At 42.6% G+C, this 14623-nt stretch overlaps 1 protein-coding gene across 5 annotated transcripts in view; it reads left to right on the forward strand.

Annotated features, from left to right (window-relative positions):
- The window catches only part of ryr1b (ryanodine receptor 1b (skeletal)), a 94009-nt gene that overhangs the window by 35669 nt on the left and 43717 nt on the right, over positions 1 to 14623 (forward strand). For all 5 annotated transcript variants that reach the window (XM_050059639.1, XM_050059631.1, XM_050059657.1 and 2 more), the window contains 31 exons: positions 70 to 173; positions 273 to 356; positions 445 to 604; positions 715 to 862; positions 957 to 1162; positions 2197 to 2371; positions 2552 to 2760; positions 2850 to 3196; positions 3388 to 3523; positions 3757 to 3917; positions 6612 to 6774; positions 6901 to 6987; positions 7277 to 7503; positions 7760 to 8204; positions 8288 to 8866; positions 9018 to 9218; positions 9524 to 9635; positions 9721 to 9867; positions 9992 to 10265; positions 10588 to 10705; positions 10835 to 10967; positions 11218 to 11312; positions 11417 to 11552; positions 11638 to 11821; positions 12657 to 12768; positions 12891 to 13011; positions 13116 to 13285; positions 13444 to 13664; positions 13780 to 13870; positions 14078 to 14218; positions 14332 to 14495. In XM_050059639.1, the coding sequence (XP_049915596.1) occupies positions 70 to 173; positions 273 to 356; positions 445 to 604; positions 715 to 862; positions 957 to 1162; positions 2197 to 2371; positions 2552 to 2760; positions 2850 to 3196; positions 3388 to 3523; positions 3757 to 3917; positions 6612 to 6774; positions 6901 to 6987; positions 7277 to 7503; positions 7760 to 8204; positions 8288 to 8866; positions 9018 to 9218; positions 9524 to 9635; positions 9721 to 9867; positions 9992 to 10265; positions 10588 to 10705; positions 10835 to 10967; positions 11218 to 11312; positions 11417 to 11552; positions 11638 to 11821; positions 12657 to 12768; positions 12891 to 13011; positions 13116 to 13285; positions 13444 to 13664; positions 13780 to 13870; positions 14078 to 14218; positions 14332 to 14495 (5651 nt within the window). The remainder of the gene's footprint in view (positions 1 to 69; positions 174 to 272; positions 357 to 444; positions 605 to 714; positions 863 to 956; positions 1163 to 2196; positions 2372 to 2551; positions 2761 to 2849; positions 3197 to 3387; positions 3524 to 3756; positions 3918 to 6611; positions 6775 to 6900; positions 6988 to 7276; positions 7504 to 7759; positions 8205 to 8287; positions 8867 to 9017; positions 9219 to 9523; positions 9636 to 9720; positions 9868 to 9991; positions 10266 to 10587; positions 10706 to 10834; positions 10968 to 11217; positions 11313 to 11416; positions 11553 to 11637; positions 11822 to 12656; positions 12769 to 12890; positions 13012 to 13115; positions 13286 to 13443; positions 13665 to 13779; positions 13871 to 14077; positions 14219 to 14331; positions 14496 to 14623) is intronic.

Genomic DNA, 14623 nt, shown 5'->3' on the forward strand with positions numbered 1-14623 from the left:
AGGCATTATTGCTGTTGTTATTATCTATTTTTTGACTGGTGAGTAACCCACTATTATCTTCCTCCACAGTTCAGGGATGACAACAAGAAACTCCATCCTTGTCTGGTGGACTTCCAGAGTCTCCCTGAACCAGAGAGGAACTACAACCTGCAGATGTCTGCGGAAACTCTGAAGTGAGTTTGTAATTGAGGTTTCAGTTTGAGAGATGTGAGGGTAAGAGGAGGAATTGTATATCCTTGGATACAATTGTTGATGGTTGTGTAATCTCACAGGACTCTCCTGGCGCTGGGTTGCCATGTTGGTATGGGTGACGAGAAGGCAGAGGAGAACCTCAAGAAGATTAAGCTGCCCAAGACGTATGTCGACAAAGAGATTTCTGGCTGCTTAAACTTTCTACATTATCTTTTATGCATATCTTAATATGAACCTTTGTCTGTCCTCTAGCTACGTGATGACCAATGGATACAAGCCTGCCCCCCTTGACCTCAGCCATGTCAAATTGACACCAAACCAGAACCAGCTTGTAGAAAAACTGGCAGAAAATGGGCATAATGTTTGGGCAAGGGATCGGGTACGACAAGGATGGACCTACAGTATTGTGCAGGTATCCTTTTTGAATCCTCAGTACATCCTTTATTTTATTTTGTTTAATAAGCTGTACAAAGAGTCACACTTTCTGTTTTATATTGAGTCGTATTGTGTTTTGCTTCTCAGGACATCTTGAATAAGCGAAACCCTCGTCTGGTACCTTACAACCTGCTGGACGAGAGAACTAAGAAAACGAACCGAGACAGTGTTAACAATGCTGTCCGCACCCTCATTGGCTATGGCTACAACATTGAGCCTCCAGATCAGGAGAGCAGTGAGTCAGATAACATCATGCAAACGTGTTGATTGAATGCAGAATATCAACCAAGTTCAACATACTTAAATGTTTTTTCCCTCTTCCCCTGCAGCTAGCCATGGCCTTGAGAACACCCGCGGGGACAAGGTACGAATCTTCAGGGCAGAGAAGTCGTATGCCATCACCCAAGGGAAGTGGTACTTTGAGTTTGAGGCTGTAACCACAGGGGAGATGAGAGTGGGCTGGGCACGTCCCAGTGTGCGCTCTGACACTGAACTGGGCGCAGATGAACTGGCCTACGTCTTTAACGGCAATAAGGTCAGTTTGCATCTTTGGTTCACCTCAGTTAAATCAGCATCAGTCCAATTTAATCAAGTGCAGACTGGGAAAATCAAGAGCTTGTCAATGTCAAAATAATGTAGGTAATAAGCTGTGCACGATTCTTTCCAAAGGTTTTTGAAATGAAAAGATGACATATGGAACCAGTCCAGTAAATCTGCTTTTTACTTTGTCCATCAAACTAACAAAAATATAGCATTTTGAAGACATTTAGGGATGTGAAGTGAAAATAAACCAAACCTCAGTGATAACATGCCTTTTTATGCCTCAGCAACAGTGGCGGTTGTGGCTGGAAGCGTTACGTTTTTGGGTTGTCAGTCTTTGCCATTCTCATGAATGCAGTATCTCGGGAACGCCTTGATAAAATTCTTCAAATTTGGCACAAACATCCACTTGGACTCACAAAACACATTTTTGGCTATAACTCCATAAGCTAAACAAAATTTACCACAAATGTCTGATAGGAGAAAATGATGAAGTGATTACATTTTATATCTAAAAGGTCAAAGGTCAACTTTACTGTGATCAATATAATGTTGTGCAAAAATATTCTTCTGGCCATTACTCACCGTCATATCTCAGGAACAGAAGGGGAGACATGTGGTCGGATACTGAATTGGTGACACTGATCTTGGTTGTCCACCTTGAAACTGTGCTGGTTGTAAAGATGTTCTGTGCCACTGGGGGGAAGATGTGCGTGAAGCATCTACGTTTCATCAAAAAATACACTTAATACAGTTCATAAAAGTTTTCACTACGTAGACTGCCTGGATGGCCTTGTGTCAGAAAGGCAATACTTGATTTAGGTGAGGTAAAAAAAATCATAGTTTGGGTTAAAATAAATTAACTTCTTCCAGAAAAGCAAACATCTCCCATGCCCGACTCAACATTGACTTTTCTCAAGTCCAAGTAGTCAGAGAATTTAAGTAGAGTGCACTAGAGGCTGACATTTATGTGTCTGTGTTTTTTGTGGAATTAAAAGTTAAGTTATTTATTGATGTAACCTTTTCCAGGCTCAAAGATGGCATATTGGGAATGAACCCTTCGGTCGCCAGTGGCAATCTGGTGATGTAGTTGGCTGTATGATTGACCTGACTGAGATGAACATCATGTTCACACTCAACGGAGAAATGTTGATCAGTGACTCAGGCTCGGAGATGGCTTTCAAAGACATTGAAATTGGGGAAGGTAAGAGTCATTTTACCTTGTGTGATCAGCATTAGTAGCAGTAACAAAAAGGAAGAATCTCTTGACATAAAACTTGTTTGACATAAATCATTAATTCATTGTTTGTATCAAATCTGAGCACAACTTTATAGCAGGCATTAAATAAATTTACCAATTACGTTCCTGTGTTTGTCCCCTCAGGTTTTATCCCAGTGTGTGCCCTGGGCCTGTCTCAGGTTGGAAGGATTAATCTTGGGCAGAATGTCAGCAGCCTGCGCTACTTTGCCATCTGTGGCCTGCAGGAAGGATTTGAGCCTTTTGCTATCAATATGAAGCGAGACATTACCATGTGGTTCAGTAAAAGTTTGCCCCAGTTTGTGCCTGTACCCACCGATCACAATCATATTGAGGTAATTACTCAGTGACACTTTCAATGTTAAGTGAATTTAGCGCTGTTAAACGAGATCATTTATTTATCATTAAACATGGTGTTTCATAGGTCTCTCGTGTGGATGGGACTGTGGACAGTGCCCCCTGTCTAAAGCTGACCCATAAGACCTTTGGCTCGCAAAACGCCAACACCGATATGATGTTCCTCAGACTCAGCATGCCTGTCCAGTTCCATGAGACCTTCAAGATCCCAGCAGGCACAACCCCTCTTACTCGTGCCCTCACCATACCTGAAGAGGAAGTGGTGGTGGTGGAGCCCGACTCAGAGTTTGAAGTTCTGAAGAAGTCTGCTGGCCGCAAGGAGCAAGAGGATGAGAAGAAGGAGCCGTCTGTGCCTAAGGAGATCTCTGTGGAAAATGAGAAGGACACAGCGTCAGAAAAAGGGAAGAAGAAAGGGTAAGGTTGTGTCTTTAGAGAAAAGAACAAGCCTGCAGAGTATTAAAGGTGCAGATTATTATGTCTTAGTGTAAAACAAAACATTGGTCAGAAAAGGGCATCCCACATTTTAACATTCAGCAGTGAGTAAGGTTGTCCAGTACAGCCTTAATACAAGTGTCAAAATGTATCTTACCTTCTGTGCACATTAGATTCTTCTTCAAAGCCAAGAAGGTTGCCATGACACCCCTCGCCCCTGCTCCTGCCCCCCCAACAGTGCCACGTTTGGTGGAGGATGTGGTCCCGGATGACAGAGATGACCCTGAGATCATCATGAATACCACCACTGTGAGCTCAAAATGATCCTCTACTAATGTTAGATTTAAAGCACATCTCAACATTATCCCTCCTGTTTGTGCAAAGTCAGGCTGGCATGATTTGCTGAGCCTGCTCATTGGGAGTTCACAGTATATTAGGTTCCATCATAGCACTTAAGTTATCATAGTATCTCTAGATATCCAATATAACTGCTCCTAGATATCTCACTCAGATCTTGTCTTATTTTTCTTCTTTATTTTCAGTATTACTATTCTGTGAGGATCTTTGCTGGACAGGAGCCCTCTGGTGTGTGGATTGGCTGGGTCACTCCTGACTACCACCAGTTTGATCCAAGCTTTGACCTCTCCAAAGTGCGCAGTGTCACTGTTACTGTGGGAGATGACAAAGGCAACATACATGACAGGTTAATCCATCCCACATTTTAATGGTATTTTATTAACAAGAGCAATGCCAGTACATGTACAGACTTTGTATTTATTATTTATCAATCTTGGTTTAAAATGTAAGTAATGTGATTAAGGCTAGCTGTTATATTCACATGCGGATGGGAATAAGAACAAACAGCACTAACAAATTACAAATATAGCTGCAAGCGGCAGCTCTGGGGTTCAAGCCTTTATAGACTTTCAAAACTTGAAAGCTGGGTAGGATCGAAACCTTTGACAGTTGTGACACCTGCATTAGGAAATGTCAAAAAATGTGTGTTTCATAATTGATTGATTGATTGATTTTAAAATAATTTACACACATGGTTCATCATTATTATTTAACATATTCTGCAAGTTTTGTAATGATTAGGCAAACAGCTTCTTCATAGTCTGATTTCTGTTGTGCAACGTCCATTTTATTGCATTTTTGGCGCCCCTAGTGGTTGATTTTAATGAAAATTTCAAGATATGTTACTGGTACCACTTTGGACATTTCTGCAAGTTTTGCGATGATTGGCTTGACAGTTATGGAGTTAGGTCTATTAATGTGCTGAGCCATGCCCCATTTAAAGTTCATTGGTCAATATCTTCAGAACACAATGAAATATTTACAAGCTTTTGATAACTTTTGATAATGTTAGTCCAGTAATGATCCACAGAAAGGCTGGTACAAATTAGACCTATGGTTTAGGAGGAGATGTCAGTATGTTTTTCATAAAATTCAGAATAACGGAAAATTTTACAGTGGGCCCTTAATTGTTCTTGTGTGTTTTTTGTTGCGCACATTGACCTGGACTTGTGTGGCGAATTTCAAGTCAATCTGACTTCTGGTGTTAGGGGCATGATCTTTCAAAAATTGAATTTGTGGGCCTTAATTATAGCACCCCCCTCTGGCCATTTGGCGTCGTATTTCTTGAGTAGAAACTGCACACAATATCCATTCACTGGTCTACAATGTACCATCTCACAGGAATTTGCGAAAACATTTCTGGAAAAAAAGAGTCAAAGCAAAACAATTATCTCTTCATTTGTAAATATCAGACCCTCCCATATTTTTTGTATAATTCATTGATAAATCGAAGGCATCTTTTTCCAGTGAGAATAAAATCACATTGTTCTGAGTTTGTGATTTATACTACACTAATATTACCACTAACCATGCATATTTAATCTAACTCACCTCGATTGTTTCAGCACTTGCAATAGATCTGGAGGCATCAGCTTCTGTCATAGGGATTTTTCTTGTCTGTTATTCACGTTTCAGCCATTTGCTGGGTGTGTTTGCAGTAAAAAAGTGTTTTTCAGTGTTTTTGTTCCACCACAATGCTGCACACTGTGTAAAACATTTTAACCAGGCTTTTGTGCAGAACGTCAGGAAATTGCTTTGCATGGTCTTCAGCAGCCATTCTTTTGGTGAAAATGAGACATATACATGTCACAAATGTCTGCATCTTTACATCGGAAACAAGGAAGTGAGTTTGGTGATATTATCTAGGGAAGGGATATGATTGGTAAAATTTGCTGAAAAGTTGCAGATATTGGAAATAATTGCAAGGTTGCCCAGAATTCACAGGGATTGGTTGAATTTGCATTACTTGATGCATCTGCAACATTGTAGCATCCCAGAGGGGCTGAAATATCAAGGGATGTATCATTGAATGTCAACGGCATCTTATGGGTAATTGTGAAGGAGATGAGAAGGTTTCTATTTCTAATTTACATGATGTTTAGCAACTTAAACCAGCTGTTTTGTTACCAACCTGTGTCGTAGAGCTACCTAATCCTGACTTTCAGATTAAGTAACAGTAGTAATGGAGCAACAAGGACAGCATGTAACTTCATGCTGTTTTTCATATCCTGCAGTGTCCGCCATGGTTTAGTACTTGGCCCCCTTCTTTTCCCCATAAATATGTTTCCTTTAGGCCACATTAACCAAAAAGGTTTCCTTTTACTGGACTACCTACAGCACCTCTCTTTACTCACCTTTTAAAGGTAAATAACTATGAAAAAAATAGCAGGCTACAAAAACTACCTCTGGGACATCATATCCTCAGAACTTTCTCCAGCTTCATAAAAAATAACCACAGGTTATCTTTCCACAGGGGCACATTAGATTCACACTCTTAACACAGCCCAGACCTTGAGACCTAAAGATGGGATGAATTTTTTATGTTTCCTATAATTTGTTACAACTGATAGGTGCAATACTTGTATTTTTGTATTATATAGTTTTTAACTTGAAGAGATAACTGTGTTCCTCTGCTACTGATGTGGCTCATAGGGTTTGGCTCCTGGACATTGAATAAGGCAACTCATATGGCAACAATATTGATTTGAAATCCTTTTCAACCAATGATCCACTGAGAATTAATCACCTGTTGTAGGCTGACTATATTTGTGTTTGCCCTATTGTCTTTGTTCTCTTTGACTGATGAAGAAACAGCTGCTGTTCTTAAGCTGAGAGGCTCTGATTTAGCTGCATGCTGCTGGAAGATGCCCAGGGAACCCTGTTTTAACTTAATGTAGTGAGAGCTGGTCGTCTGTGTGTGTGTGTGTGTGTGTGTGTGTATGTGTTATTTTTTAATTTCCTCCTTCTTCCCCTTCATTTTATTGTAAAAAACAGATGAGTTGAATTTTAACATAGCAGCGTGTTTGCTGTTTCTCTGCAGTATGAAGCACAGTAACTGTTACATGGTATGGGGAGGGGACCTGGTCAGCAATCAGCAGACCCGCTTCAGTCAGGAAGACATGGTGGTTGGCTGCTTGGTCGATCTGGCAACAGGCCTCATGACCTTTACAGCCAATGGAAAAGAGATTAACACCTTCTACCAGGTAAGGGAAGCATAATGTAGGTTGTGTGTGTGTGTTTGTATTTGTGTTTTTCATACTCAACTTCAAATGAGTTGGATGAGTTATATTACACTGTGGAGCCGTAAAGCCAAAGGTATTTTATTACAGGTGGAGCCCAACACCAAGCTGTTCCCTGCCGTCTTCGTTCAGCCCACCAATCAGAACATGGTACAGCTGGAGCTGGGCAAACTCAAGGTCAGAAATTACTTTTGCTCACACACTAAGGTACAATTTCCTTTTCTGAAAATCTTTTTTTTTCTCCTATGATTCAGCTTCTCTAAATTTCTTGTGTAAGATATTCTCCATGCCTACTTCCTCTCATACCCAATTCAGATCCACATTGTAACTAATGTTGACAGTTTATCTGAATGGGTCAAAGCTTGTCAGCTCACCTTCCAACCCAGCTTCCCTTTTCAAATCTCATTGTTTTTTTCTGTCTATGATTGCCTTCACCTCCTCCCCTCTTGTGCTTTCTCCCTCTCAGAACATCATGCCCATCTCAGCAGCCATGTTCCGCAGCGAGCGTAATAACCCGGTCCCCCAGTGCCCCCCCAGGCTGGATGTTCAGATGCTGACCCCAGTTATCTGGAGTCGTATGCCCAATCACTTCCTCAACCCGGAGGTGGGCAAAGTGAGTGAGAGGCTGGGCTGGATGGTAGAGTGTACTGAACCTCTCATCATGATGGCTCTGCACATCCCAGAGGAGAACAGGTCAGAGACAGTTGCCTGGGCAGGAAGTTAGTAATCGTTGAAAAAAGATCAGTTAACACCTCAATTGATCAGGAAATTAAATGAGCAACTTGATTTGCAAAATGTTGGAGGATCCATCACACATAATTTACATACACACATACTTAAATTTATGGATTTGCTTACAGTTGTTACAATTTTTTGTCAGGATTATAATAGTTGGTTACCTATGTTACCTGATCAGTTTTAATGTTTCAGTCTGTGTTTTGTCTCTCAGGTGTATTGACATCCTGGAGCTGTCGGAGCGTCAGGATTTGATGAAGTTCCACTACCACACACTCATGCTCTACTGCGCTGTGTGTGCACTTGGCAATAACCGAGTGGCTCATGCCCTCTGCAGTCATGTGGATGAATCCCAGCTTTTCTACGCCATTGAGAACACCTACCTGCCTGGTCCTCTCCGCAGCGGCTACTATGACCTGCTCATCAGCATTCACCTGGAGTCTGCCAAACGAGCACGTCTGGGCACCAACAAGGAGTTTATTGTCCCCATGACCGAAGACACTCTGAGCATCCACCTCTATCCTGATGCAAAGAAGGCCCATTCTCTCCCCGGTGTTGGCCTAACCACTTGCTTACGGCCCAAGCTGCATTTCTCATCCATCAACTTTGTTGGCACGGACCCTGACTTGTACACCCTTAGTCCTATTTTCCCCCTGCAGGTAAGAGAAAAGAAACAGGTTGCATTGGAAAGATTGAATGGAATTTTAGATGCCTCATGCTTATCTCAATCATTCCCCCTCAGGAGCTGAAGACCAAAGCGATCAGCATGTTAACAGAGGCTGTGCTGGATGGTAGCCAAGCTATGCGGGATCCAGTAGGAGGCAGTGTGGAGTTCCACTTTGTCCCAATCCTGAAGCTGATCAGTACACTGCTCATTATGGGCATCTTCAACGATGAGGACACCAAGCACATCCTCAAGATGATTGATCCAAATGTTTTCAGTGGAAAGGAGGAGGAGGAGGAGGAGGAAGGAGAAAAAGCTGAGGAGGGTGTAGCTGCTGAGGGAGAAGGTGAGGAAGCAAAGGAGGAGGAAGACGAGGAGGCAGCTGAGGCCGAGCTTGAGGACGAAGGGGTTGGTGAGGAGGAGGAGGAGGTGAAAGAATCAGAAGGAGGGGAGGATAAGGAGGAAGAGGGTGAGCCTAAGGAGGAAGGGGAAGAGGAGGAGAAGGAGGAGGGAGAGGCTAAAGAAGAAAAGGTGGATGGAGAAAAGGCAGAGGAAGAGAAGGAGGCAGAGGCAGTGGAGGCAGAAGCAAAAGAGGAGGAGGAGGGTCTGGAAGAGGGATTACTCCAGATGAAGCTTCCGGAGTCTGTCAAACTGCAGGTAATTATACTTTATATTTAAACACTGTTCTGTTATTCATCAGTATGCATCTGCACTCTGCACATTAGTATTCATATCCTGAAAGTATCAGTTGAATTTGCATGTGTTATACCTCCTAAACTCTTATTCCTGTCCTATCTACCTCTCTCAGATGTGCACACTCCTGCAGTACTTCTGCGACTGCGAGCTGCGACACAGAGTGGAGGCCATTGTGGCCTATTCAGACGACTTTGTCAATAACATTCAGAAAAACCAACGAGTACGTTACAACCAGTTAATGAGAGCCTTCACCATGTCGGCTGCTGAGACTGCGCGCAAGACCCGCGAGTTCCGTTCACCACCACAGGACCAGGTACTGATTTTTTCAGAATCAAATACCTTTTTTTGTTGTTGTTTGGCATTAAAATTTGAATTGGATTTGGATTATATTCCTCCCACATTGCCACCTAATTTCTAAGGAAAATGAGAGCTGACACTCTCGTACTCTCTTGTACGAAAAGGGTTGGTTTCTGATCTGATAAGAGAACACAAGAGCAACAAAGAAACACATTCTGTATTGCAGAAGACCTTAAGAAACCTCCGGAAATGTATGAAAATGCAGAACGAGAAGAGGTAAGATTGAACTGATGGGGGGGTCTTACTGTGTTCCTCTTCAAGGTTCTTTTGCTGACCAACTTTAAGCACAATTCAGAAGATGATTTCAGTCCAGTGCCTGAGGAGGTGCGGGACTCTCTGGCAGAATTCCACAATAACATTCTACTTCACTGCGGTGAGAGGCTCTTTAAAGATCCTGTGTGTTTTATACTCTGCAGGTGTGAATTCCTTTTAATGCTGAATTCCCATTTTACACACAGGTATACATATTGAGGAGGAGGCAGAGGAGGAAGAGGTGGACTCCTCACTGAGGGGCAGACTCATCAGTCTGGTCGAAAAGATCAAGAGCTTGCGCAAAAAGAATGACGAGGAGGAGAAGCCAGAGGTTGAGGAGGAACCAAAACCCAGTAAGCGTAACAGCCAAATGATCTGCTAGATATTTGAACAACCTCATTAATTGGCAACTTGAGTCAAAATATGGCAAATACAATTCAATACACACATTGAACCCCTCTGTTTCACTTCACCAAGGCACCCTCCAGGAGTTGATCTCCCACACCATGATCCACTGGGCCCAGGAGTCGTTCATTCAGAACCCTGAACTGGTGCGCCTGATGTTCAGCCTGCTTCACAGGCAGTACGATGGCCTCGGCGAGTTGATCCGGGCGCTGCCCAAAGCCTACTCCATCAATGCCGTGTCTGTTCAGGACACCATGGATCTACTCGAGTGTTTAGGACAGATACGTTCACTGCTCATTGTCCAGATGGGCCCAGAGGAGGAGCGGCTCATGATCCAGAGCATCGGGTAAGTGTGGGGCTGATGGTATGTACTCATAACACATCTGCAGCTTTGATAAAGATGGAAGACGTGATATTGATATCAATATTTTGATAATATTTTTTCAGATTTTTCCTTGAGTAATATATTTCTGTTAAATGGCATTTCATCCTGTCCTAAAATCTTCATCTACAGTTGTTTTTTAATGGGTCATCAGAGCTTAACGTTCACTGTGTAGGGTTTAGGATTTCAGTTCTGCAACCTCACTGCTGGATGCCACTAAATCCTACACACTTGACCTTTAAAGAAATGTTACATGTGAATCTGAATCTTTTTGTAATCCTTACAGGAACATCATGAACAACAAGGTGTTCTACCAACACCCCAATCTGATGAGAGCTCTTGGTATGCATGAGACTGTCATGGAGGTGATGGTCAATGTGTTGGGTGGAGGAGGAGACTCGAAGGTAACTGTGACGATTTTAAGTTTGTTTAGTTTAACGACCTTATTCAGTCTATCCAGAGTAATTTAGAGACTTTTTTGAAACTTACGTCTTTGTTAACCTAATGTTTTTTTTTCCACCTTTTCTCTCCAGGAGATTAGGTTCCCCCAAATGGTGACCAACTGCTGTCGTTTCCTGTGTTACTTCTGTCGTATCAGCCGACAGAACCAGCGCTCCATGTTCGACCATCTGAGCTACCTACTACAGAACAGCGGCATTGGTTTGGGTCAGTGTCAGCTACCTTTCACCCCGTTTGCTGTACTGTACATATGGCAAATTTTTCATTAAAAAAAAAAGATTTATCTGTATTGATTTCAGATTTGGATTTAAACAGGTCAAGATGTAAAGATCAGACTTTAAAGTTTCCCTATTGTCAGAGGGTCTGTGAAATGTTTCCCCCTACAGCAGAAAACATAACAAATTTTGATTCTCTTATTTGCAAATAGATACAGACTTATTTTACTTTACACTTGCAGGCATGCGTGGGTCCACACCCCTGGATGTGGCTGCGGCTTCATGCATCGACAACAACGAGCTGGCCTTGGCTCTACAGGAGCAGGACCTGGAAATGGTTAGAGAAGATTTTAAAAAATGACAAGATCCAGAAACACATGAAAAGGCACAGTGGGCTTTTAATCTTATAATCTGTTTCGGTGTCTCTCAAATGTGATATAGGTGGTGACATACTTGGCAGGCTGCGGTCTGCAGATGTGTCCAATGCTACTTTCGAAGGGCTACCCTGACATTGGCTGGAACCCCTGTGGAGGAGAGAGATACCTGGATTTCCTCCGCTTTGCTGTCTTTGTTAACGGTCAGCACCCCCATATAAAAATTACATGTGTTTGTTTTAAATTGTGGGTATCTGTCAATAACAATTGCACACGTGACCCTTACAGGTGAGAGTGTGGAGGAGAATGCCAATGTTGTGGTGCGTCTGCTCATCCGTCGGCCTGAGTGCTTCGGCCCAGCCCTGAGAGGAGAGGGCGGGAATGGTCTGCTGGCCGCCATGGAGGAGGCCATTAAGATCTCAGAGGATCCAGCAAGGGATGGACCCACTGTCAAAAAAGACAGACGCTTTATGTAAGTGATGGCACAGTAGGTGTAATACTTATTCATACAGGCTCATTTATATTTGAGTTTGTAGTTACAAAACTGAATCAAGCTGCACTGTTTGACTCAACTAATAATCTAGACAGCTTAATTAATTGATGTGGGTTGTATGAGGTACTTATCCATTATCAGTGTATTACATACAGCAGATGTCTGTCAGCATGCCTCAAGTTTGGAGAAGCAGGCAGGAGTACTGACACGGAAGCCAAGCAATACTGCTGTGGACAAGGGCAGCAGCAAAACATAGCTACCTAAAGAAAAAATCAGTTTTAATTTGGGTGTACGCTGTGTTTAGAATATTTCCCCCACTTTACCGTGTCAAAGACAACCCGTTCTGTTGGGAAAGCTGTTAGTAGATCAGTTCCACATCTACGCTCTCATCAAAGCCACTCGACTCCATTGACAAAAACAGTGATTTTAGCTCACGGAACACAAGAGCTGCTTCTCAATGGTGTCTGGCTTTGAAGAGAGCAAAATAACCACTTTAGTTCCGCATTAGAAATCACTGTCTCAGGAAAGGTAAAGGAGTGGAAATATTCTAAATATAGTGTACACCTTAAGCAAAATTGATTTTTTAGGTGACTAAAATACATTTTGCTCCACAGCAGTACTTTACTTAGCCTCTGTGTTGGCATTCTTGCCCGCTACTTCAAATTGGCGACATGCTGACTGACATGTACCGTTTATAATACACTAACTTTGTATAAGTACCTCATACATCCCCACTTCAAAGGATCCAAATTATCCCTTTAAAGTAATGCTATACCCAGCAGGTTATAGAAATAGATGTTTTCTTTACTGGCAGGTTTGGTGGTGAGGAACAGCATGAGGAGAACCGTGTTCATCTGGGAAATGCCATTATGTCCTTCTACTCAGCCCTCATTGATCTGCTGGGTCGCTGCGCCCCTGAGATGCATGTGAGTGTAACAGCTTTACACAATATTGTTCTTCCTTCAGCCTCCAGGCAACATTACTTTCTATATGATTGATAAGCAGTGGCTAGTTTCATACAGAATGTCTTACATGTTCATATCTGCAGCTGATCCAAGCTGGTAAGGGTGAAGCTCTCAGAATCAGGGCCATCCTGAGGTCTCTGGTGCCCATAGAGGACCTGGTGGGAGTCATCAGCTTGCCTGTGCAGATTCCTACCTATGGCAAAGGTTAGATACTAAGTTGGAATCACGTATGGACACACTGTGTGAATGTACAATATTTTGGGCAGAAACTATATAGCATATATGATTTTTTTCTGTCCAAACCACAGAGGGTCAGATTATTGAGCCTAAGATGTCAGCCAGTTTTGTGCCAGACCACAAGGCCTCCATGGTGCTGTTCCTCGACAGAGTGTATGGTATCGACAACCAGGACTTCTTGCTTCATGTGTTGGAGGTTGGTTTCCTGCCTGACATGAGAGCAGCAGCCTCTCTGGACACGGTGAGTAGGAAAAGACACAGACGAAAAGTTAAACAGCAAGAGAAATTTTGCTCCTGTCGTCTCCAGAAATCCGTAGGATGATGTGAGTCATTATCCATCTGTTTCCAAAGTACTGCACTCGGAACAAGTTGTTTTTCTGTCTTCCACTCTGATTACAGGTGGCATTCAGTACGACTGAAATGGCCTTGGCACTAAACCGCTACCTCTGTTCGGCTGTTCTGCCTCTGCTCACCAAGTGTGCCCCGCTGTATGCTGGGACAGACCACCGTGCCATCATGATCGACTCTATGCTCCACACCATCTATCGCTTATCCCGCGGCCGAGCCCTCACCAAGGCTCAGAGGGACGTCATTGAGGAGTGCCTCATGTCCCTCTGCAAGTCAGTGCTAATCCAGATTTCTCTGTTTAGATTATTAGATGTTACTTATTTTAATTTGCAACATATTCCTTACATAGTTTACATTCATCATGAAGCATTTTGATGACATCCACAGGTACCTCCGACCCTCCATGCTGCAGCATCTGCTTAGGCGGCTGGTATTTGATGTGCCCATCCTCAATGAATATGCAAAGATGCCTCTCAAGGTTTGCCTATTTCATATTCTTATTTTTATTTTATAACAATGGAAAATTATATTGAATAGATTAGAAATGAAAAGACAGAAATGTCAGCATATCGATTACATTACAGTGATTTGCTAACAGTTGTTATGCACAGATATTAAAGGTAGATTGCCTACTTGCGAATACAGTATATGAAATATATCCTCCTTTGTGATTTAATTGTTTCAGCTGTTAACCAATCACTATGAACGCTGTTGGAAGTATTACTGCTTGCCTAACGGATGGGCTAATTTTGGGGTGACCTCAGAGGAGGAGCTACATCTTTCTCGTAAACTCTTCTGGGGAATCTTTGAATCTTTGGCACACAAGGTGAGAGATATAGCTCTTGGTGTTCACCCACAGTGTTAATACTGTTTTGATTACACAGGTTTAAAGCTTGTGTCATTATCAACGTGACTTCTCTCATATCATCCAAACTTTAGAGATTCGATGCAGAGCTCTTCAAGATCGCCATGCCTTGCCTCTGTGCTATAGCAGGAGCCATCCCACCTGACTATGTGGATGCGACCTACTCCTCTCACACTGAGAAGAAGGCGTCTGTGGATGCTGAGGGCAACTTTGATCCCAAACCAGTGGAGACAACCAAGTGAGCAGAAAAAAAGTTCACAGTGGCCTACAGAAAAAAATACTTGTTAAATGTTCTTTAAAGGGGACCTATTCTTCTGTCTTTTGTTTCTTACGTATAGTCTTAGAGTAAGTGAGGTTCATATTAAA

This window comes from Epinephelus moara, chromosome 2, assembly GCF_006386435.1.
Source record: "Epinephelus moara isolate mb chromosome 2, YSFRI_EMoa_1.0, whole genome shotgun sequence".
Classification (NCBI taxonomy): domain Eukaryota; kingdom Metazoa; phylum Chordata; class Actinopteri; order Perciformes; family Serranidae; genus Epinephelus; species Epinephelus moara.